We start from the raw sequence: 22960 nt of genomic DNA, 5'->3' as shown, positions 1-22960 counted from the left end.
CCCAGCTGTTATACAGCCGAGCGCTCTGAGCAGGGAATGAAGAACACAGCTGGACCGCTCTGTTCTTCATACCCAGCTTGTCTTCAGGAAGCGGGATACAGCTGAAACAATGGTATCAGCTGTATCCCGCTGTGAATTCCTGATAACTGATCACTGATCTTTCAGCATGCTAAAAAAGATCAGCGATGGCTTACCAAAAACTGCACAATGGCAGTGCAGTTAGACAATGATTATCGCTCAAAAGACAGCTTTGAGCGATTTTTGAGCAAAAATTGTGTCTAAAAGGGGCCTTTAGGCGTCAGTAACACCGGCACAATGACCATTCAGTCCTGCATTGCCTCTTCTAAAAGCAGCACCACACCTGCCCACGTGGTGACATCAAAGCTCACTTCTATTGAAGTGAAGGAGGCTGAACTGCAACAGGCTAGTACATATAGGGAACCAAACCCTGACTTCAATGAATTATGGAAGCCTAGCATACACCCATCTAAAACAGGCATAAGGAGGATGGCTACTTTAAACTCCCTTTCCAAGTGTTACCTCAAACTGAGGCCAGTTCATGGCCATGCCCGGCCCATGGGTATTTTTCCACCATTTCAGATCTTGCTGATCATCAGCTGCTTGGATACCCTGATGCAGGTCTTTGTACAAAGCATGGACGCTGAAAAAGGGGATAAAAAAGAAAAATAAATTACACAGGCGAATGCTGTTAAGGGTCACCAGAGCGGAGCATGTGACCTGAATGAAGAGCAATGCAACAACCTATAGGGCCTAATTTACACAAGCATAGTTGTGCTCTGTGTTACATGCATTATACAAAGAGCGTAAACCGCATGGAACTGCATTGGAGAATTCAGACATACATTTACATGCACAAGAAAAATAATCAATCACAGCATGTCGTATTTTGGTTCATATTACACACTGAAATGGCCTATTTAAGTCGATGGGATTGTGTAAATACACATGTTCACTGCCTATTCAAGTATGAAGGCAGAAGAAAGCAATGAGGGCTTCTTGCGCGAAAAAAAACAAACCGCAATACGCACAGCTTCAGTCTGTGAAAACATTTAGTACATCACAAACTGCATACCCCTGTGAGAATGAACTTGAAGTGTAAGATTACCGATACAGGGCAAGGGTTGGGACAAAGCTGAGATCTCTACCAAGAAGTGTCAAAAAACAAGGATCAGAGTCCAAGGACACACAAGAAGTTTGGCGCAAGTAATCCAGCGTCAGATGTATTGTGGTGATGGCCTGCCCGGCCTGCCGGAGGATGGCCTGCCCGGCCTGCCGGAGGATGGCCTGCCCGGCCTGCCGGAGGATGGCCTGCCCGGCCTGCCGGAGGATGGCCTGCCCGGCCTGCCGGAGGATGGCCTGCCCGGCCTGCCGGAGGATGGCCTGCCCGGCCTGCCGGAGGATGGCCTGCCCGGCCTGCCGGAGGATGGCCTGCCCGGCCTGCCGGAGGATGGCCTGCCCGGCCTGCCGGAGGATGGCCTGCCCGGCCTGCCGGAGGATGGCCTGCCCGGCCTGCCGGAGGATGGCCTGCCCGGCCTGCCGGAGGATGGCCTGCCGGAGGATGGCCTGCCGGAGGATGGCCTGCCCGGCCTGCCGGAGGATGGCCTGCCCGGCCTGCCGGAGGATGGCCTGCCCGGCCTGCCGGAGGATGGCCTGCCCGGCCTGCCGGAGGATGGCCTGCCCGGCCTGCCGGAGGATGGCCTGCCCGGCCTGCCGGAGGATGGCCTGCCCGGCCTGCCGTTACCTGTCTTTGCTAGAGAGGTCTAAGTGCTTATGAAAATCCAGCAGCATTTCTTTAAAGAAGCGCAGGCGTTTCTGTTCTGCCTCCTGGCAGCTCTCGAACTGCTGTTCCATGTCCTCCATGTAGCGAGGGTTGTATCGATTCAGTTCATCAAGTGCCTTCTCGTATGCGGATTTTTCCTGCGATACATTAAAATCAAACCAAATTGAAGAATTGTATTTTTAGAATATCTTTAGCTATAACATCTACACAAGGCAATTCAAAGACAATGGGTTCCTCTTTGGATGACCTTTAAAAAGTTTGGATGACCTTTAAGATTTTGGTCTTAAATTTGTAAAAAGAAAATAATTGTAGGCCTCCCTTCCCAGTGCCCAAACTATTTAAAAAATGATCACCGTGGTACCAGAACCACTACTCTTGTGCCACAGCATGTGACAAGTGAAGTCACCAGGGCCTCTCCATTAAAAGCACATGTTAAAGCCCCCAGCAGGTTTATGGGACATGACTTACGCCATCGACGGACCTTTTATTGGCTACAACAGTCACATAGGCAAATCACCAAGTGAGTGCTGTAGCCCAAAGTAAACAGAAGACTGGGGTGGTGGTAGCGGGGCAGCACAGCAGTAGGGAGGCGAATACTTTTTTTTTAAATTAAATGCCAAGCAGAGGAGAAAAAAAAAAAGGGACGACTCCTGCACTCAGGGTGACCCGTATGGTGCCAAATGTGGCTGCAGAGGGACTGGTGAGGTCCGTAGGATGTAGTAGGAAGTAACAGAGCCCACTGGATCGACACGGACCTGGTTATCTTGTGCTTGAGAAAGGAGCGCCTCGCCTCCGAAACATGTTGCATTGTCCACTGGAGTTCTGTTTAATAAATATTTCCCCACAGAGGGCTCCTACAACGTCCTACGGACCTCACCAGTCCACACATCTACACGTGTCCATCCCTAGGCAGTCACATTTGGCACTATACATGTCACCCTGAGCGCAGGAGTCATCCTCTTTTCCCTTTACTTGGCACTACTTCTGGGGCCTTAGCTCTTCTCCATGCATGCTCTTATCTGATGTCCCCATTTTGAGACGGGGTCTCCCCGTTTCTGTGACTACCACAATCTCTCTGTGCTTTCTACCGTGAACTACCCCAGATTTGCGTTCCACCACTGACTACTAACAAGTGCTGTCCAGCTCTCTCATTTTTGTTTATTTTTTTTATTAAATGCCCTTTACTCAATTTTTCACCAACTTCAACTCTATCCCCCCCCCCCCCCCCCCCCCGATCCCCTCACACCTTTATTTTCCCTTTCATGACGTAATGAAATGATCAATTGCAGAAATTATCAATTCTTCCCTTTCTGCAAAACTGTCCTGGATGGTCCATTACAAGAGTTCCTGATAGTGGGTACGTCGATCCTCTTCCTCCCTTCCATAGTACTCCCTTGGGCTGATACATAATAAAGTTGCCAAATATCTTGTATAATAACCAAGAACATAAATCATTCCCAACTCAGTTCTGTCATAAAGTGACATTTTACATATGACCCCCACCGTCATTAGTGTTGGACTATTAGCTACTGCGACAAGGTCATCTGTGGACCCTGTTCTGTGTCCACTCTTAATCGCGTTCTCGCTTAATTCTACCTGTATTGCATTCATCACCAATATCCAATCGGTTCAGAGGAGTCAGTTCAAATGTTAACATCCACCTCACCCAGACCTTGTTGCATTGGTGCCCCCTTTCCCAGGGCAGTAACCACTTGATCGGTTACTGTGGGGGCTGCTTCATCTAGCCAATGTTGGGCTATTTGCTCCTTGCGAGGCGAATACGTTTTAATGTACTCTACCCCCCCTCCCCCATCACCACCACTGCTGAGGTATTTGTTGAAAAAGCCCTTTAACCAATGTTTTATTACAACCTGAACAACATGCAGAAAGTTCACCCTGACCAGCAGATAGGAGGTCATCCAGCTACTTTGTTACCATATTCCCAAAATGCACAACCCATTTCAGAAGAGAATCTGACCTTCTCGGCTTCCTGCGTGCTTTTCTCCACACGTTCCTGTAGCTTTCGGACCTGCTCTTGTGACACGGAGGCGTCAGCCTTTGAATGTTCCTCTCGTACTTGGGCTGACCGTTCATCCTTACGAGCTGCATGGTAACGTTTTTTCGCCGTCTCTACCTGTAAGAAGGTGAATGCAAGATGCCAGATGACTGATTAATGAATCACTTTAAGGAATGGTGTTGGAGAGGATGGGGGGAGGAAGGGGACTGCATGTTGTACGAGCACACCCTGAAGCAGGGGCGTAACTAAAGGCTCAGGGGCCCTGATGCAAAAGGTGATCTGCCCCCCCCCCCCCTCTATCGTTATCTGTACCCATACCTAAACCATGCTGAGGCATAACTTGAAGCGTCTGGACCCCAATGTAAAGCCTGTAACAGCGCCCTCAACTATAATGCTTTATTGCTAGTACTGGGCTCCCTATATGGAGAAGAGAGGCCTTATGGGCCCCCTAAGGCTCCTGGGCCCGGGGGCAACCGCATCCCCTGCACCCTCTACAGTTACGCCCCTGCCCTGAAGATATTTTGTGAAATGTTGCCATAATAAGAAGTCCACGCCGAGGACACTAAATCCTTAATTAGCTGTGGAGTTTATACAGACTGCAGACCTTCCATATTAGACGGACATTCCTCCGCTACGGACGCTCTAGTAAGCTTTGCCATATTGATATTAAAATTATCCATGTGAGCAGCTTGGGAACATCAGTCGGCCAATCTGAGGTATTCAACTGTTCAGGCTGAAAGCTGTATTTATGAAGCCCAAGTGCTGCTCTGCCACATACAAAAAAAGTTGGGGAAAAGTTTGCCAATATTAGAGAAGTTAGCATACAGTGTACTAAGGGTAGATTAATGCTGGCAAATGATAGGAATGGCACACCAGTATTAATGAGTCTACTCCTACATCATTCTGTTTTGAGCTTTTCCCGTCCAGTTGAATATGTATAGTCATACCTTATTAAAATAAGAATGCCTGCCTGAGCAGAGCACGAGATCTTGGCTTTTAGGAAGTTGGGCAACAGCCCATATGGGCATCTTTAGGCTGGGCCAATGCCCATGTAATGCTGGGGCGACAACTGTTGAGTGACATCGTAATACGTATGCAATATAACGTTTTGTACTAACTAGATGGCATTCTTCAGGAATTTGTAAAAGTCATACCTGGAAACCAGCTGGAAGTTAATATACAAACTATGAAATGTATCCATCTCATGATGAAGGAGCTTTACGTCTTAAAGGTCTCCTATGATAAGAGGATTAAATCCTTCTCTGTCATGCTGTTAAGAGCAGCTCAAACAAGACTATTGCTCCCCATAGTCATGCACACAATAGCATTTAAGGGGGAAAAAAGTCTACAGTCAATAAAAGCCATTAGAAAATTTGAAGAAAAAACCCCCCAAAAATTCACCATCTGATTTCCATCCGTCTAAATAAAAAAATAAATTAAAAAAAGCGGCCATCGGGCTTTAATTTGCGGACAGACCCAATTTGAATGGCTTTGCTCAGCACAGCACATTGTACCTTTGACAAGCTCCATCAAGTCTACATGGTCTGTTGGTTTTAACCCTAATTTGACAGATCCCACTATTTATAAATCGTAAATGACATTCTCTGAAGACCAATAGGATCGGAGTCACACAATGAGCCATAAGACCTACATTGCCAGTGGAGTATCGGAAACCGGTTATAAGGGGCTTTTCTGATGGTACCGGATGCCCTCTAAACGGCATGGTCAGCTACCCTCTGTCACTCCTGTATATGGAGAAGCGGACAAGAGGAAGGGATGTCGCTGCACGTTCTCGGATTGCCCTTTTTCTTACACTTCTGGTCAGAGGTGTGGCGCATAGCCTCTAAATTCATCGATGTCTCTACTGAAATCCCCTGCTCCATCTTTGCAATATCCCCCTTTGTACGTACAGACGATCTGTGATTCGCAGTTTAGTCAATGCAGATTGGGCTGCTGTCCCTCCTGGGGCCACAGGCTCAAAGTACAAGAGACAAATGGGATGAAGGATCTCCTTGCACCTCTTAAAAGATAGCCATGATAAGCTTCCAAAAAACCGGTATCATTGCCGAAGTTTCCCAAAAAAAACACGGTATCATTGCCGAAGTTTCCCAAAAACACCGGTATCATTGCCGAAGTTTCCCAAAAAAAACACGGTATCCTTGCCGAAGTTTCCAAAAAAAAACACGGTATCCTTGCCGAAGTTTCCCAAAAAAAACACGGTATCCTTGCCGAAGTTTCCCCCCCCAAAAAAACGGTATCCTTGCCGAAGTTTCCCCCCCAAAAAGCGGTATCCTTGCCGAAGTTTCCCCCCCAAAAAGCGGTATCCTTGCCGAAGTTTCCCCCCCAAAAAGCGGTATCCTTGCCGAAGTTTCCCCCCCAAAAAGCGGTATCCTTGCCGAAGTTTCCCCCCCAAAAAGCGGTATCCTTGCCGAAGTTTCCCCCCCAAAAAGCGGTATCCTTGCCGAAGTTTCCCCCCCAAAAAGCGGTATCCTTGCCGAAGTTTCCCCCCCAAAAAGCGGTATCCTTGCCGAAGTTTCCCCCCAAAAAAACGGTATCCTTGCCGAAGTTTCCAAGACTCCACGGAATACAGACCTTTTAATTTCAAGTACTGTTTACCTCAATGGCGTCAGCTTTTATATAATTCACCGCTAGGAGTTTCTCTTCCTTCTTTCTTTCGTGTTCGAATCTCGCCGTTTAAGGTTTATTTGCCAGTTTATAAATTAAAGTTTTTGGTTTTTTTTGTGTTTTCTAGGATATAAACTTAACCAACAACTTGAACCAGCTGTAAGCTTCTCCAGTTGATGTGAACTACAACTGGTATTCCCATCTCAACTTTTCATAGCTGAGGCAGACAGCCCCAAGCCCTCAGTTTCTGACCGCCAGACAGTACTTCAGCCCTGCACTGTGTGCGCAGCCCTCACTGAAGTGAATATAAGCTACAGACACCACGTGCCGTGCTGCGCCATTTCTGTAACACTCATTCATTTCAATGAGAGTTGTGCAATCAGCGCTTGGTTGAGGCATTTGGCTGTTCTGTAGTTTTCGGCTAAGGAACTATAGCAGCAGTGTCCCCATCTCTGAAGTGAAAAGCAGAGTTGGGAATACCTCTTTAAAGTGTGTCCCGAACTACTTGATAAAATCATCTATTTGTAATATATTTAGGTCCGATTCTTCTGCCAGTAATAAACTTCTCGCCTTCCTTCCAACTTCCCTCAACACTTCCATAAATATTTACCTTAAAGCAGGAAGCTCTCCGCATCACAAAGCATTGTATTCAGAGGACTAAACTTCCATGAAAGTAAGGGGAAGTCTTTAAAAGCAACGCCGATACATCGTACAAAGGATTTACTGTTCAAGAACTTACTATAAGGGCCTCAAATAGAACAAACAAAAAATGGGAAAAAAAACAAAAAAAGAGACAAAGGAACCCCTATGTGTACTGAATCTTAAACTTAAAACTAATGTCCCATTCAGGCGTGACAAGAGTCATCTAAAAGAGGACTGCACAAGCGCAGATGTCACCGCTAAGGTCATTGGCGCTCGTTCAGAGCGTTTAGACAGGCAGAGATGACCGCTGGATCGCGGGCTTCTAACTCAGCACTTCACATTCCAGCCTGCAGGGAAATGTGGCACTGTAGTTGGGAGATACTAGTCCTGTACATTCAAAAAAAAAAAAATCTCTTCCAAAAGGTTTCAATTTTGCCTTACCTATCGGAGTTGGATGAAGGACAGACTCCAGATAACCCTCATATGCATCGCTTCCTACACTATTAACCCTTTGCAATCCAATTTGGGATTCAGGGTTTCCTAGGGTTTTTTTTTTTTTTACTTTCTGCCATTATACAATCGCGCCATCTGCTGGCTAGAGCCAGTACTGCGGTATGGAAGATGCTCGAGAGGCCCCCCGACAACAATGCGGCCAGGAATATACAGTAAGAATACCCTGCTGGACGTCTTCCGACATCAGACCTGTACAGCTTTCAATCAGAATGTCTTCAGACGTCAGACAGTGGATTGGAAAGGGTTAAGACCCTTCTGTACCAATGCAAAACTATGGGACTACACCCCCCAGCAAATCATGGCTGCATGGCACTTACATCTTTGAGTTTCTTCACCCAGGGTTTCTGAGCCTTACTGAAGCCCTCTTCTGCCTCCTTCGTCTCTCGAAACCCTCCGATCATCTGCTTGTGAAAGGCTTCCTTCTGCCAGTCTCGCACCTTCCCGCTATCTTCATCCCACAGCTGATTCTTCAGCTCCGTGTGAATCTCGCTGAGGGCATCTGCGGCGGTGAGGAAGGCCTGCCAAGCCTTCTCCAGGGTCCCGTACTGAGGACCTGCCATCAATGAAAGAAAGTAACGCTTAATTACATTGTGAAGAGCTGGTAATGCTGAGGATCCACATACGGCTTCCAGATTGTCAGTCAAACATGTCTACTTGCACACTGCATTCACTTCTATTACTAGTATAGCAATTAGAAGGCGTAAAATGCCCCAATCTAAAAAAGGTCCATCCTGATCTGGTAATAGCCCATTTAGTCTAAGAGGTCCTCAGCGCTAGGACAATTTACCCGGGCAACTATTATGGCACCTTACCATGATGAATGCGTCTAGATGAGACGCCAAGAGATAGCGGACGTGAGCATTTCATGCCCGTCAGGAGCCATCAAAGCTGGCGGTGTGTACTTTTGCATTCGTGTGTCAGCAGAACCGGCTACAAGAAGCTACTTACATTACATGGCAATAGGCAACAAAACCCTCATCCAACACATTTTGTCCCATTTGCTGTGGATTTTAGCAAAATAAAACTGACAAGTGGCCAAGCTCGAGCAACCCCACCGTTGGGCTTGACTATATTCGGGCCCTTTTACACAGGACGACTTGACAGGCGCAGATGCCCGACAGGTGATCCCAGTGATCATCACTACTGTGCCTTTACACAGGAACAAGCATAGCTAGTGAATGGAGGTGGCGCGGGATGGGGATCGTTCCAGTCCGCCCGCCTCCATTCACAACATTCCCGAGTGTTTAGACAGGCCGAGCCGTCATTCAGCTGATTAACTGGCCCGTGTAAATGGGTCCATAATTAGTGTTCAAATCAATCTCCAGTGGCATCGACGCCTACAGGGTGTGGATACTGGTTCCCAGACTTGCTAAGATTTGTCCAGGCCTGATGCAGAAGTTTTTAAGTTATACAAAATTTTGTTGCAACTGGTTTGATGGTCAGAACCCTGGGCCTCATCAAGGCAAAAAGGCCTAAATGGCAAGTTGTTTTTTTTTTAACCCCATAAGGACATGGCCTATTTTGGGCTTAAGGACGCAACGATTTTTGGCGGATTTTCATCTCCATTTCTTTTTTACTTTTCCGTCGACGCGGCCGTATATGGGCTGGTTTTTTGCGTGGCGAACTGTAGTTTTTGATGGTGCCATTTTTTGGGTACATAGACTATGCTGTAAAACTTTTATTTTTTTTATGATAACAGGGAGAGAAAACAGCGGAATCCCGCACAGAATCCGGCCCTGACCACAACAAGTGACACATGCGTACCTGCATTTTTCTCCTTTTTCTGTACTGCAGATGGGCCAGGCGTCGCAAATGCACAGTACAGATTTTCCCACACAGTCGATGACATGGAAACTGTGGGGATCCCGGAATGGCCGCGGGTCAGACGGCTTCCTTTGACTTCAATGAAAGCAGTCCGTGCGGGTCCCGCACGAAAATGGAGCATGGTGTGATTTTTTCCCCTGCTTGCGGAAATCTCAATTGGTTTCCGTAAGCGTGCAGGAAGAATCTATTTCCCATAGCATGCTGTAGTGGCCCAGTACATGCTTTCCTGGCCCCCTCCATAAAGTTATACATGTATGTCTTATGTGGATTCTCTGTGCAAAATGGTCTTGTCATTGTGTTAGGTGTATTGCACAGCTGCAGCATGTGATGGGTTAATGTCTGCAAAGTATGAGCTGTCTGTCTGCAAAAGTATCAATTCTATCCTGTCACGTGGTATGAGAGAGGCTATAAATGTGAGTGCATGAGAGCAGGAAAGGGAGTTCCATGCCTTCAGGAGTGGTAGTTGGGAGGTCCAGCTGCATAGGGGCACCTTCAGCCCTCATGTAGTGAAGTGTGGAAGAGGAGGAGGGGGTTTCCCATGGTGAATATACTTGTTAAAAGAGAGTGAGTCCCACCTGAAAAGAGCGAGAGCAAGAGCAGTCATGAGTGAGTGCACGTCAAGGCCCAGTGCAGAGGTACTGTCTACTACTTATATTTCCTAGGTGGCCACCTGAAGTCTGGATCACTGCGTAGAGGTACACCAATTCTGTCACGCACAGGTGATATGAAGTCTGAGTCACCATGTAGAGGTACTACTGTCCAAGTTCAATTGATTATCTGCACTGTGATTACTTCAAAGTGTGCCTTGTATTCTGCTGCAGTTACATTAAGTAAAGTTATTCCAGACCTTGACCATTCCTGGGGCCCTGAGGCACTCTTGAACTGTTTGTGGCTCATTTATTTCCCTGCTGATGTTCATACCGAGAGGGGGGAGAGGGGGATGGACCCGAATGGTGGCGTCACAAGTGACAAACTCTGCACCTGTTTTCCTGTTTATTGGGCATCCCCATGCCAGGGGTGTGAGGAAGAGACCCAGCCCTCCCCTGGCCTTGGCTACGAGTGTTCCTCCGGGAGGGAGTGTGGCAGGTGCCGCTGTGACAAGCCAGAATCTTGCCCCCTCACTCCTCAGCGTATGCCATATGTCTGGGGTCACCCTACGGGACGCTGCCATACTATAGGCAGCATTTGCTGTGGATCCACAGTGCAGACACTTACTGTGGATTCCGCAGCACATATCCATCTGTGGGCAGGAGGCCTTACTTACTAAAGGGAGCAATTACAGTAATAAAATAAGGCAGCCCTTGTAGACACAAATCCCATACAGATAAGTATAGCCACAGGTCACCTTCTAAATCTACAAAGCTTCATTGGTAAGAAAAGCCCGATTGCCTCTGGAGCCAAATTAGTTGTATGTTCTGGCACTGCGCTTGTTACCTTATAACCAGAGAATGCAGCTTCCCTCATAGCCTAGATTGTCGCTGCAGTCTAATTACACACAATGTTCTTCTACAAGCTTTGTTATTCCTTGTTGACCATGTTTATTGGTAATTAGTGGCAATTAATATGCATTGAAGTGATATTTTTAGCCCTGTAGCTACTGGTTGGTTCTAGGACTTGTATACTAATGCGATGGGGAACATTGCGCCCGCACTCCTCTACTCCACATTCGGCACCGTCACCATCATGTATACATTTTCCTTCTTGGCTCCCACCTTTAGATTTTTCTAAGGTCATTAAGAGTCATTGGAGTAGCAATTGAGATTAATGACAGGGTAAGATTTCCTGACATTTAACACAGCCCTCCAGGCTCCAGCTAATGCTTATACCCTTCAGTATATGTGTGGCAATTACCTGATCATCATCTTTCCCACTGCAGATTTATAAATTTGTGTGACTTTATATTTATTGTGCTTTTACAGGAATGGAAAATCAGCTCTCCATGCACTGACTCCCTGGAGGTCATGTGACATGTGTTATACACAGCAGCCAATCAGAGGAGGCAAAACTGCAAGGGGAGGGTCAGAGCAGCAGTCTGAATCAATGACAGGGGGTGTGTCTCCGGCTACAGTGCCTACTACAATAGTCTAACCGCTGTCACAGATCACGGCTCTGCCCCAATGGATAGACTCTAAAAAAACTCGAAGAAGCAAGATATTAGAAAATAAAATAGCAAGTAATCTTCACCTATAGCTACTAAATTACACATTTGTGAGATTCTGCCTGAACAGTCCCTTCAAGAAAAAAAAAAATTTAAGGGGTGAAATATGCAACAAAATCTGCGGCAAATTAGTGACATAAGCATCCAAAACTACTAATAAGCACATGTTCACATCATGTGACCCACCAGCATAGAGATAGCAGCGTTTCTGTCAATGTAATTAGTTTCCTTCCATCTGTAAGCTCTTACATCCGGCCCCGACTAGTGGTGCTGAATGCACAGCGCCATCTGAACTTTCATGGCTGCTACATATTTGGCATCGTTCATGTCTCTTATGACCGTCACGCGCTTGACAGACCAATCAATGCACCAGAAAGTTATTACAGAAGTGGTAAAAACAGTGTTAGAAGGGTGAGTAAAGATGGCACATTTGGGAGCACAGGACATTACACATGGAGGAGCAGGTAGTAGTGCTGGATTATGTGGCACCGTGTTGCATTGTCGGAATGGCTCATAAGCAGTCGCTAGAGCCAGGGGTGGAACTATAGAGGGTGCAGGGGATGCGGTTGCACCCGGGCCCAGGAGCCTTGGGGGGCCCATAAGGCCTCTCCTCTCCATACAGGGAGACCAGTACTATGAATAAAGCATTATGCTTGGGGGCCCTTTTACACAGGTTTTGCATTGGGGCCCAGAAGCTTCAAGTTATGTCTCTGTGCAGCATGGTTTAGGTATGGGTACGGGTACAGATAGAGGGGGGGGGGGCAGCTCACCTTTTGCATCAGGGCCCCTGAGCCTTTAGTTACACCCCTGGCTAGAGTGTTCACAGCCTGTTACCTTCTGTAAACTAGGATTGTGGTTAATGGTCTGATATTGGCACATGAAAAATTTGGGAACTTGGCGCGGAATACCTCTTTAATGGGGTCCAGGTATTTATGGCAATAAAAGCACTGCAGATTGCAATATTCTCTGTCAATAATAGAAGTCAGAACCCCTTATGGATGTTCTGAACACCAGTGTGAACATAGGCTTGCAAAAGTAGTAGGAAGGATTTAATTTGGGATAATAGTGAAGTATTATTGAACATTTCTTCATGTACATTGAAACTATACAAAGGCAAAGTCCGCTCTCCTCTTGTATGAAACGTATGTGAAGTGTACGAATATGTTGACAATTGTGTTTTATTCCCTTTGCGTCTCCCTACACTTTGTAAAACTGTCTAAACATTGCTGACAGTTTCAGATTGTATAGAAGATTGACAAAGTGACTCAACAACTAGCCGTGCATGGTCAATCTAGCCGTGCATGGTCAATCTAGCCGTGCATGGTCAATCTAGCCGTGCATGGTCAATCTAGCCGTGCATGGTCAATCTAGCCGTGCATGGTCAATCTAGCCGTGCATGGTCAATCTAGCCATACATGGTCAGGAGTAACAGAAAAATAGCATAATGCTGAGATTTAAGAAAAAACGCCCTGGAAAAGTGATTTGGGGAAAATGTGTATTGATGTCCGTTGCATCATGCCTCAGCAGTCTCTTCCCAAATGTTATAATATACATAATATTCCGAGATTGTATATGCTTTTTTTAACAGCACAAGCATTAACTATACACTACAGTCTTGTTCAAGGGTTTAAAAAATCAGGAAAATTAAGCAATCAGAACTGAAATGGCATTAAAACAGATGAAGTGACTCACCTTGGTTCACTTAGGTCATATCAAATATATAGGGGGACAATACAGGGATCTCTCCCATGTATTACAACCAGGGCAGATTCCCTCTACGTCTAGAGGAAAGAAGGTTTCTACACCGACATAGAAGAGTGTTCTTTACTGTAAGAGCAGTGAGACTGTGGAACTCTCTGCCTGAGGCCGTGGTGATGGTAAAAAGAGTACAAGAGAGGCTTGGATTTCTGAATGTAATGTTGCATGTTCTAGTTACTTCAGAAGGGTCGGTGATCCGGTGAATATTCCGATTGCCAGATTGGACTCTGGAAGGATTTTCTCTTCCCTAAAATAAGAATGGATTTCTACCGCATTGGGTTTTTCGCCTTCCTCTGGATTAACATTGCAGAATAATTAGCATGTAAGGCTGAACTGGATGAACAGATGTATTTTTGAGCCTATTGTACCCTGAGGGCTTCTCATTTTGCAAGACGTAGGGAGGCATGCAAACTTGCCAAGTCCAATCAAACCCAGAAGTCTTCCCATGAACTTGCTGACATGGCTAATTTGGGAAATGTTTAAAGAGTTTTCCCTGCAACAGAATTTTGTAAACTGACCAAACCCATCCAAGCTGTTGATCAAGGTTTCATGGTCTTCTTTAGGCCAGGTCATAAGACTGTTCATTGGTGGTCTGACCGCCAAGACTCCCACTGATCCAGAACACTATCACCATGGGAGATCAACCCATCTCACACACGGTCTAACCGAACACAGCTAAAAGAAAATAGAAATGGGATGTTGCCGGCAGCACAATGTTCACCACGGTGTCTGCAGACTCACATCTGCACATGAGACCAGTGTGAACCTGACCTTAACTGCAAAAAGAATGGAGCACCAATGACTGACCTACCGCTTCTTGTGCTCTGGCAAATGTCAATCGGGCTGTATGGTGCTGGGCTGTGAGCAAAGGTGCACTACAAGACATTGGGACCTCATGCCACCCACATGGAGTCTAACAGGCAGACCAGTAGGTCTTTTTGTAAGGGTCTGGCAGTCCTCTTGTTTCTCTGGCTTGATGTTTTTGGGGGGGGGGGGGGGGGGTTTACGACCATGTCCAAATACGCCTATTATTGTTCTATGTCTTGGCATCCGCTCCATGCTGTGCCACCCTGGATGAGCAGGACTATCTATACAACTTCACTGGGCTGCAGAAAGCACATCATGCTACCAGTAGTGACACTAGCAGACGTCCAAAAAGAGAGGAATGATCTTCACTCTTTTTGAAGGGGTCCTACTGTCACCTCTCCAGCGCACTTGTTGTTACTTCTGGAAATGTAGTTACAGAGACCGTTTCTTTCATTTGACACTATAACCAGCCCATTATCAGGATCCCAGCTCATACCCCCTATGTCCTATAGCCAATCCTATAGATAGGTCCAAGCAGAGGCGTAACTTGAAGCTCCCGGGCCCTGATGCAAAACTTGTAACAGGGCCCCCAATATAATGCTTTACTCATAGTACTGGGTTCCCTATATGGAGAAGAAAGGCCTTATGGGCCCCCTAAGGCTCCTGGGCCCGGGTGCAACCGCATCCCCCATAGTTACGCCCCTGGGTCCAAGAGCTCTGTTGTGGGGAAGTGACTACGTTTCTCATCTCTTACCCTTCTCCAAACTGCTCTTCCACTTGCGACTCCAGTCTGTCAGCTGCTGGGCGTAGCATTTCTCAATTTTGGCCCTCTCTCTGAAACAAGTGACCAAGTCGTTACACAGGCGGTTCCCATCCTCAATCCGTTTCACGGTGCGGCGGTAGTTGCCAGCCTAGGATGAAAAGGAGTGAAGCGTAAGATCAGCTATGTATTCAACACAACCTATAATCTTCAGTTTTAATGTACAGAGGGCAACTGGACTGTCTGCAGGCCCATGTGGGTAATGTATTGACCCTGCTTTGCAGTCTGTCACTATATTGTAATATTAGTAATCCATTGCATGAGGAGGTTACACATGTACCTAGGACTGTAGTATATTCATCGGGATTCATGCTAGGGCAAGACTAGTAGGTACATTATAGCCCTGGGGTGCCAGAGGCTGCATGTTAGAACAATCCCTGGCCTGTTTCTCCTTCATTCACTCAGGGGCAATAGTTCCCTGTACAAGTACAGGAATGATCATCATTGGGGCAGTCTGTTGGGCATCTGCACCAGACAGGTAGTCTCATGTAAAAAGGACCCTTAGCTGAAATACTACAGTACCAGACACAGCCCATGTACAGGAGGGTTGCAGTTTCTGGGGGAAAATATTAAAAAAAATTAAAATTGCAGACCACTTCAAAGGGATTGTCCCACTTCTAGCTGCTTTGCTGCAGGAAGCAGACTGCTCCATACATTATGCAGTGGCCCAAGTTGGTACTGCAGGCAGAATCCCATTCATTTCAATAGAACTCAGCCTGCAGTATCAACTCCGGCCACTGCGTAATGTACAGAGCAGTCTGCTTCCTGCAGCAAAGCGACTAGAAGTGAGACAATGCTTTTGAAGTGGTCTGATTTAATTATTTTTTTCAGTATTCCCCTAAACCATGCTGGTCCAGTGTAACCTTTAAGGCCATTTACTTCTCTAGTTAACAAAATGTATGGGTTGCAACTTTATGTATATAGAAAACAAATCACTGTATAATGAAGTTAGGCAACTTTGTAAATCAATTTTATATATTTTCACGATTCGTTTGCCGCCAGTGAAAGGGAACTTAATTTGCATCCAAAGAGACTGAAAACCCGTGCGCAGAATCCATGATGGACATGACTGCTGGTTACATGGTATAATGAATAGGAGAGGGTTCTTTAGGAACCGTGGTGCTACTCACCTCAAAGAAGCTGCCGCCAGCAGGCCCGCCTCCCTCGTCAGTCATGACGGCGGATTTCTTGCAGCACAGAATTTTTGCAGATTAGATGGACACTATAAGATAAATAGGGATGGATTTAGATACTGACCCATCCCAGTACACGCCCAATGCTTTGCTTAAGTTGAAAAGTTTGGCTAATGTAGAAAGCCTACTTGGGTTTTACCCCATTAGAGACTTGTGGGTTAATCTAGTAGGGGAGGTCTCATCAGGATCTCTTTGACCAGAGTAGATTGTTAGACCAGTATCTCTCGCTCTGGAGGACCCGCCTTGCATCACTGATAACTAGAGATGAGCGAGTAGTGCCTTAGCCGAGTATCTCCCCGCTCGTCTCTAAAGAGTTGGGGGAGAGCGGGGAGAAACGGAGGGGAGATCTCTCTCTCCCCCGCTCCCCGCCGCAACTCACCTGTCACCGGCGCTGGCCCCCGAATCTTTAGAGACAAGTGGGGAGATACTCGGCTAAGGCACTACTCGCTCGAGTAATGTGCCTTAGCGAGTATACTCGCTCATCTCTACTGATAACCCATTGATATGAATAGACATAAAGGCTTGATTTCCCCTGTGGGGGGCGCTGCAGAAACACTGAACGCTTAGCGTCCTTTTACACTTGTCAGGTACTTAAGAGCCCACCAGTCATCCCAGCGATCGTTGCTATTGTGCTTTCTCATCGAAGTAATGATCTCTCAGTGAATGGAGGGTTAGAGATCTACTCCGGCTGCCCTTCGGCACTTACAGTAAACAGGCAGTCATCCACAGACGAACGGCCTGTTTAGTTTCTGCAGGCATAAAAATTCAATTAGAAGCGAATGAGTTATCGTTCTGTATAAATGCTGCCGGTGACTGGATGACAAAGGATCGTTGAGATTCCCGAAATCCAGTGAAAATCTTAATGGTTCCATGGAGGAGGGTCCTTACTACCAGGTTCCCCCACAGACAACAGCTGATCGCTGGGGGTCCAAGAGGGACAATAATGATCTGCCTTCTGTCAGGGTTCCCTGATAAAAAGTAGGTATCGCCAAGTAGCTATTCCCACTGAAGTCAGTCAGCTGTCCGTTTAATGCACTGGTCTTCCATAGAACACCTTTTTAGTTGCCGTCCTCAGAAAGTGGAAGGTCCTAAATTAAGGATCTCCATTTATTCAAGTGACCCTGTCCTAGAACCAGAGAGGGTGGGGTGTAGATCAGCACCCTGCATACATTAGCTAGATAGAAGATTACAGCGGCCATCATGAGTAGCCAAAAATCAGGCTTGCGAGATTGGACATATGGCGGAGAACTATTCTAGGTAAATATAACCCCTGTCCCATCTGCTCCAGAGAAAGGGGATTCTGCATTCTGGTTTTGGGATATGTCTTCTACAACAGAGGTCCCCAACTCCAGTCCTCAGGGACCACCAACAGGTCATGTTTTCCAGATATCCTATGGTAAGAACACCTGTGGCAATGTCTGAGGCACCGACAATAATTACATCACCTGTGTAATACTGAGGAAATCCTGAAAACCTGACCTGTTGGCGGTCCCTGAGGACTGGAGTTGGGGACCTCTGTTCTACAATATCTGAATATAGGTTTTCTGAACGAAGCTCTTAAAGGGGTTGTCCCGCGGCAGCAAGTGGGTCTATACACTTCTGTATGGCCATATTAATGCACTTTGTAATGTACATTGTGCATTAATTATGAGCCATACAGAAGTTATAAGAAGTTTTTCACTTACCTGCTCCGTTGCTAGAGTCGTTTCCATGGAGCCCGTCCAATGGCCAAATTAGACGCGCTTGCGCAGTCCGGGTCTTCTTCTTTTCTCAATGGGGCCGCTCGTGCAGGATGCCGGCTCCGTGCAGCTCCGCCCCGTCACGTGCCGATTCCAGCCAATCAGGAGGCTGGAATCGGCAATGGACCGCACAGAAGCCTTGCGGTCCACCGAGGGAGAAGATCCCGGCGGCCATCTTCAGCAGGTAAGTAAGAAGTCACCGGAGCGCGGGGATTCAGGTAAGCGCTGTGCGGTGTTTTTTTAACCCCTGCATCGGGGTTGTCTCGCGCCGAACGGGGGGGGGGGGGTTGAAAAAAAAAACAAAAAACTGTTTCGGCGCGGGACAACCCCTTTAAGGATATACGATCAGGACAGTATCCAACATCTCCAGAGGAGTTTAAGTCTCCTCAGCCCAGTGCTACAAGATTAGCGCAGTCCAGGCACAAACTATAGAAACTTTAAACATTTTTAGCAACTTTCTCCACAAACCAACCTTCACGTAGTTCAGTGCTGACAGTTTCAGAGTGAAGGGACATTCCAGGAGGATTAACAGAGTAACAATACAGGGATGGAGAACAGATTTCCTAGAATCCTTAACAAGTCGTGTCGGAGAGGACACATCCTCCTCTACAAAGGGATTCTGCCAATTTGACTAAATATGGAAATGAGGATCTCATGTGAAGGTATCAGAGATCACACCTACGTGCAACATGGGATACAAATAGATAAAGCCTCTTCACGTCTGCGTCCATCACAGACACATCAATGTGGGCAGCCCGGCACCGCCAGCATCCATAGTGCCACAGTTTTGTGGCTCTGGCTATAGATTGAAGCCACAGTGTAGATGTGAACAGAGCCCAAGCTTGGCGCACGCTGAAGGTTATGGCAGCAATAAGTCCGAAGCTCCGGCTTCATAGAGGTTCGTGCAGAATCACATTTTAACCCTTTCCAATCCACCGGCTGACGTCTAAAGACATTCTGATTGAAGGCTGTACAGCTCCGATGTCGGAAGACGTCCGGCAGGGTATTCTCACTGTAGATTACCGGCCGCTCTGTTATCGGAAGCCTCACCAGCATGTCCCATACTGTAGTACTGTCTCTAGCCAGCAGATGGCACCATTGTATAATGGCAGAAAGAGAAAGCCCCCTAGGAAACCCTGAATTCAAAATTGGATTGCAAAGGGTTAACCAAGATTTCAGTACTGTCTGAACTGAATCTGTAACGCCCCTCCTCAAGGACTATCTTTTTAGCTCAAACATTGGTCACATTTTTCTATAGCCAATAGGAAATCTTAAAGGGGTTGTCCCGCGGCAGCAAGTGGGTCTATACACTTCTGTATGGCCATAATAATGCACTTTGTAATGTACATTGTGCATTAATTATGAGCCATACAGAAGTTATCAAAAGTTTTATACTTACCTGTTCCGTTGCTAGCGTCCTCGTCTCCATGGTGCCGACTAATTTTCGGCCTCTAATGGCCAAATTAGCCGCGCTTGCGCAGTCCGGGTCTTCTGCTGTCTTCAATGGGGCCGCTCGTGCAGAATGCCGGCTCCGTGTAGCTCCGCCCCGTGCCGATTCCAGCCAATCAGGAGGCTGGAATCGGCAATGGACCGCACAGAAGCCCTGCGGTCCACAGAGAGACAGGATCCCGGCGGCCATCTTCAGCAGGTGAGTATGAAGACGCCGGACCGCCGGGATTCGGGTAAGTACTACCCGGTGTGTTTTTTTAACCCCTGCATCGGGGTTGTCTCGCGCCGAACGGGGGGGGGGGGGGGGGGTTAAAAAAAAAACCCGTTTGGCGCGGGACAACCCCTTTAAATTCTGTACAAAGTTAGTCAAACTTTCTGCCAAGTAGTACTGTGACTAATACTGAAAGAGGAAAATTGCCTAGATATGGTCAGATAGAGGACAAACGTCTGCTATCAACTGTGCAAGCCAAATTCTATGACAATGAGTGTTGAGGTACAAAGGCTGTACTCCAATTCTGGGTATATTATTGGGCATGGGAATTTTGTTACAGCCATCAATTGCAATACTGGGCCAAATGCCTCATTGCTTCTCTTCTACAAATACATGTCAAAAGCCTTGAAGTGCTTTTCTTCATTGGATCTATATATACTTTTAAAAACAAAGTATATTTTGGCTTTATGTAATGGTGCGCACACAGCTGCATTGTTACATCTAGTGTTATATTGCCGCAGGATTCAATCTCCTGCAACTTAGCAGGAGCAGGTTGGATTTTTGGACGCCAGTCAGCTGAGGACCTGAAGGAGAAGACAGAAGTGGTTTTCAACAGTTTCTACCTTCTTTTACAGGCTACATAGCGCTCAGTGAGCGTCACGTAGAGAATATAGGAGGCGGCAGTACCGTTTCCTGCATGTGACCCGACGATCACCTGACCGCCGGGCCTGTCAGAGCTGCAAGGTCTTAACAGATCCCTGACTAGCTCTGTCAGTGACTACAGGCACACTATGGGGAGGTTTCACCCTGTAACCAGGCTCCTATGGAAGTGTGTGGGGTTTTTTTGTTTGGTTTTTGAAGTGTTAATGTCCCTCAGAGGGATAATAATATTGTAGTTTCTTTTTAATTCCCATCCAAGAAAAAAAATAATTCATAAAATAAATAAATTACAGAAATATATATGAAAGGAAAAAAAACACCGGCAACAAACGGTTGCTAAAACAGCTGTACATCAGAAATTACACAAGTTATACATCAAAACATCCAAAACAAAATGACAAACACATTTTTTTTTACATACATATAATTAAAAAAAAACAAAAAAAAAAAAAGAAAATTTTGTCTGTTCATTTTGTAAACCTTGCCCTTAATAAAAAAAATTATTCAGTGGAAAAAAGGATATTAAAATATAGCCCTGTATATAAAAAAGCATTTTTTTTGGGGGAGAATGGCCAGAAAAAAAAAAGTAATAAAACCACCAAAAAAAAATTTGAAAAATCACTAAAAGCATGTCTGGTCTTTTGGGACCACCGCTCTGGTATTGAAGGTGTTAAAATCCCATTTGCATGGAAAAATAAATTCTTACCATCATTCGAAAAATTAAAAAGCTAGTGATTTTTTTTTCATTCATTATGTAGCTATCCCCCAGTATGTACAATTAAGCTAGTGTTAATTAGAAAGGAATAACTAAGATAACTCCTGCCTTTTATTTCCCAAAATGGTCATGTGATCTCATTCTGACCAGCTCAGATTTACTTGGGTTTGTGATCAGGGTCTACTCAATATCTCTCTGTGATGCTATTACATGGATCTACCACAGAAACTGCCTAGAAGGGGACACAGACTGTCAGTTCCTGCTGAAGGAAGCATCGTAATTAGTGATGAGCGAGCATACTCGCCAAGGGCAATTGCTCGAGCAAGCATTGCCCTTAGCGAGTACCTGCCCGCTCGAGAGAAAAAGGTTCGGCTGCCGGCGGTGCGCAGGGAGCTATGGGGGAGAGCTGGGAGGAACAGAGGGGAGATCTCTCTCTCCCTCCCCCCCCCCTCCTGCTTACTGCTGCAACTCACCGCTCCCCCGCGTCGGCACCCAGACCTTTTCTCTTGAGCGGGGAGATACTCGCTAAGGGCAATGCTCGCTCGAGCAATTGCCCTCAGCGAGTATACTCGCTCATCTCTAATCGTAATCGAAGAGTGGTCATAGATAGCTGCTCATACAACTGGAAGAATGTCTCAAGTGGGTTACTACAAGGCCCAGTGTTCAACATATTTAGAAAATGATCCAAACGCTAGAGAAGATTCAAAAAGATCTAAACAAGCTTGAACAGAAGGCGTCGACTAACAATAGTATTTAACCTACAATTCAAACGCCTACATTTGGGCAAGAAAAATTTAGAGAGCATATACAGAAGGGGGAATTGAGCTAAGCAGCAGCACATGTGAAAGACTTGGGTATAATAGATCACAGACTGAACATGAGTCAACAGTGTGATGCAGCAGCAAAAAAGGCAGACAATTCTGGGATGTATTAAGAGAAGCATAGAGTCTAGATCACATGAGGTCATTATCCCCCTCTACTCTTCCTAAGTCAGACTTCATCTGCAATACTGTGTCCAGTTCTCAGCACCCCACTTTAAATAAGACAAACCGGAGCAAGTTCAAAGAAGAGCTAGCAGGATGGTGAGCGGTCTGCAAATTATGTCCTATGAAGAACGGTTAAAGGATCTCGGAATGTTTAGCTTGCAAAAAAGAAGGCCGAGAGGAGACTTAATAGCGGTCTACAAATATCTAAAGGGCTGTCACAGTACAGAGGGATCAGCCCTATTCTCATTTGCCCAAGGAAAGAGTTGAAGCACTGGGATGAAACAAAGTTGTCTAATATCTAATCTGTGTCTCCTCCCTTTTAGACATTGAGGGTGATAAATGAGTGGAACAGGCTGCCACAAGAGGTGGTGAGTTCTTCAATGAAAGCCTTTTGAGACTGGACAGACATCTGTTTGGGATGATTTAGTGAATCCTGCATTGAGCAGGGGGCTGGACTAGATGACCCTGGATGTCCCTTTCAACTCTAGGATTGTGATCACACAGCTCCTGTCATACAGTTATAATAGAGGAGATCGCTGCTCATTCTTTTGTGTATACTTATGTCCTGCAGTTTATTTAGGTAAACATAGAAAATAATAGCAGTGTTTTACCTGCATCATAGATGGTAGGTCTCTAAGTGCTCATATAATGGTGTGCTGATGCATTATGGGATTAATGCGAAAGCAAAAATCTCATCAAGGTGGTGCATGAAAAGCATCAGACAGGAGGCTACATTACACAGCAGAGACATCTAGAGTGACAATCAAGGGTGCAGAGACTGAAAAATGTTTTTGCCAAAGTGGCCCGCTAAAAAGGGAACCCATCAGATCCCTAATGGTACTCGGGCTAGGGGGCACTACAATATAGTGACAGCCATACCGAGAGTGTTCTGTATTACTATGCATATGGAGACCCTCATCAATCAGTAGCAAGGTCAGCAGTAAATACATGATTAATGAGTCACATAAGACTCATCTCTGCGCCTCGCTGCAAACTTAGAAATATAAAAGTTTTCCAAAACTCCTGCAGTGATCATTAAAAG

The 22960-nt window shown here is 46.2% G+C and overlaps 1 protein-coding gene across 9 annotated transcripts in view; it reads right to left on the bottom strand.

Moving 5' to 3' along the window:
• Positions 1-22960, bottom strand: part of PACSIN3 (protein kinase C and casein kinase substrate in neurons 3) — a 93462-nt gene that overhangs the window by 9017 nt on the left and 61485 nt on the right. For all 9 annotated transcript variants that reach the window (XM_066583353.1, XM_066583358.1, XM_066583359.1 and 6 more), the window contains 6 exons: positions 16096-16187; positions 14900-15056; positions 7916-8151; positions 3780-3935; positions 1763-1938; positions 541-661 (listed from right to left, as the gene is read on the bottom strand). In XM_066583353.1, coding sequence (XP_066439450.1) covers positions 541-661; positions 1763-1938; positions 3780-3935; positions 7916-8151; positions 14900-15056; positions 16096-16140 — 891 coding nt within the window. In that variant the 5' untranslated portion in view covers positions 16141-16187. The remainder of the gene's footprint in view (positions 1-540; positions 662-1762; positions 1939-3779; positions 3936-7915; positions 8152-14899; positions 15057-16095; positions 16188-22960) is intronic.

The sequence above is a fragment of the Eleutherodactylus coqui genome, chromosome 11 (genome assembly GCF_035609145.1).
Source record: "Eleutherodactylus coqui strain aEleCoq1 chromosome 11, aEleCoq1.hap1, whole genome shotgun sequence".
NCBI classification, from domain to species: domain Eukaryota; kingdom Metazoa; phylum Chordata; class Amphibia; order Anura; family Eleutherodactylidae; genus Eleutherodactylus; species Eleutherodactylus coqui.
The sequence above is the reverse complement of the archived record's forward strand: the minus strand, read 5'-3'. Positions and strand labels throughout refer to the sequence as shown.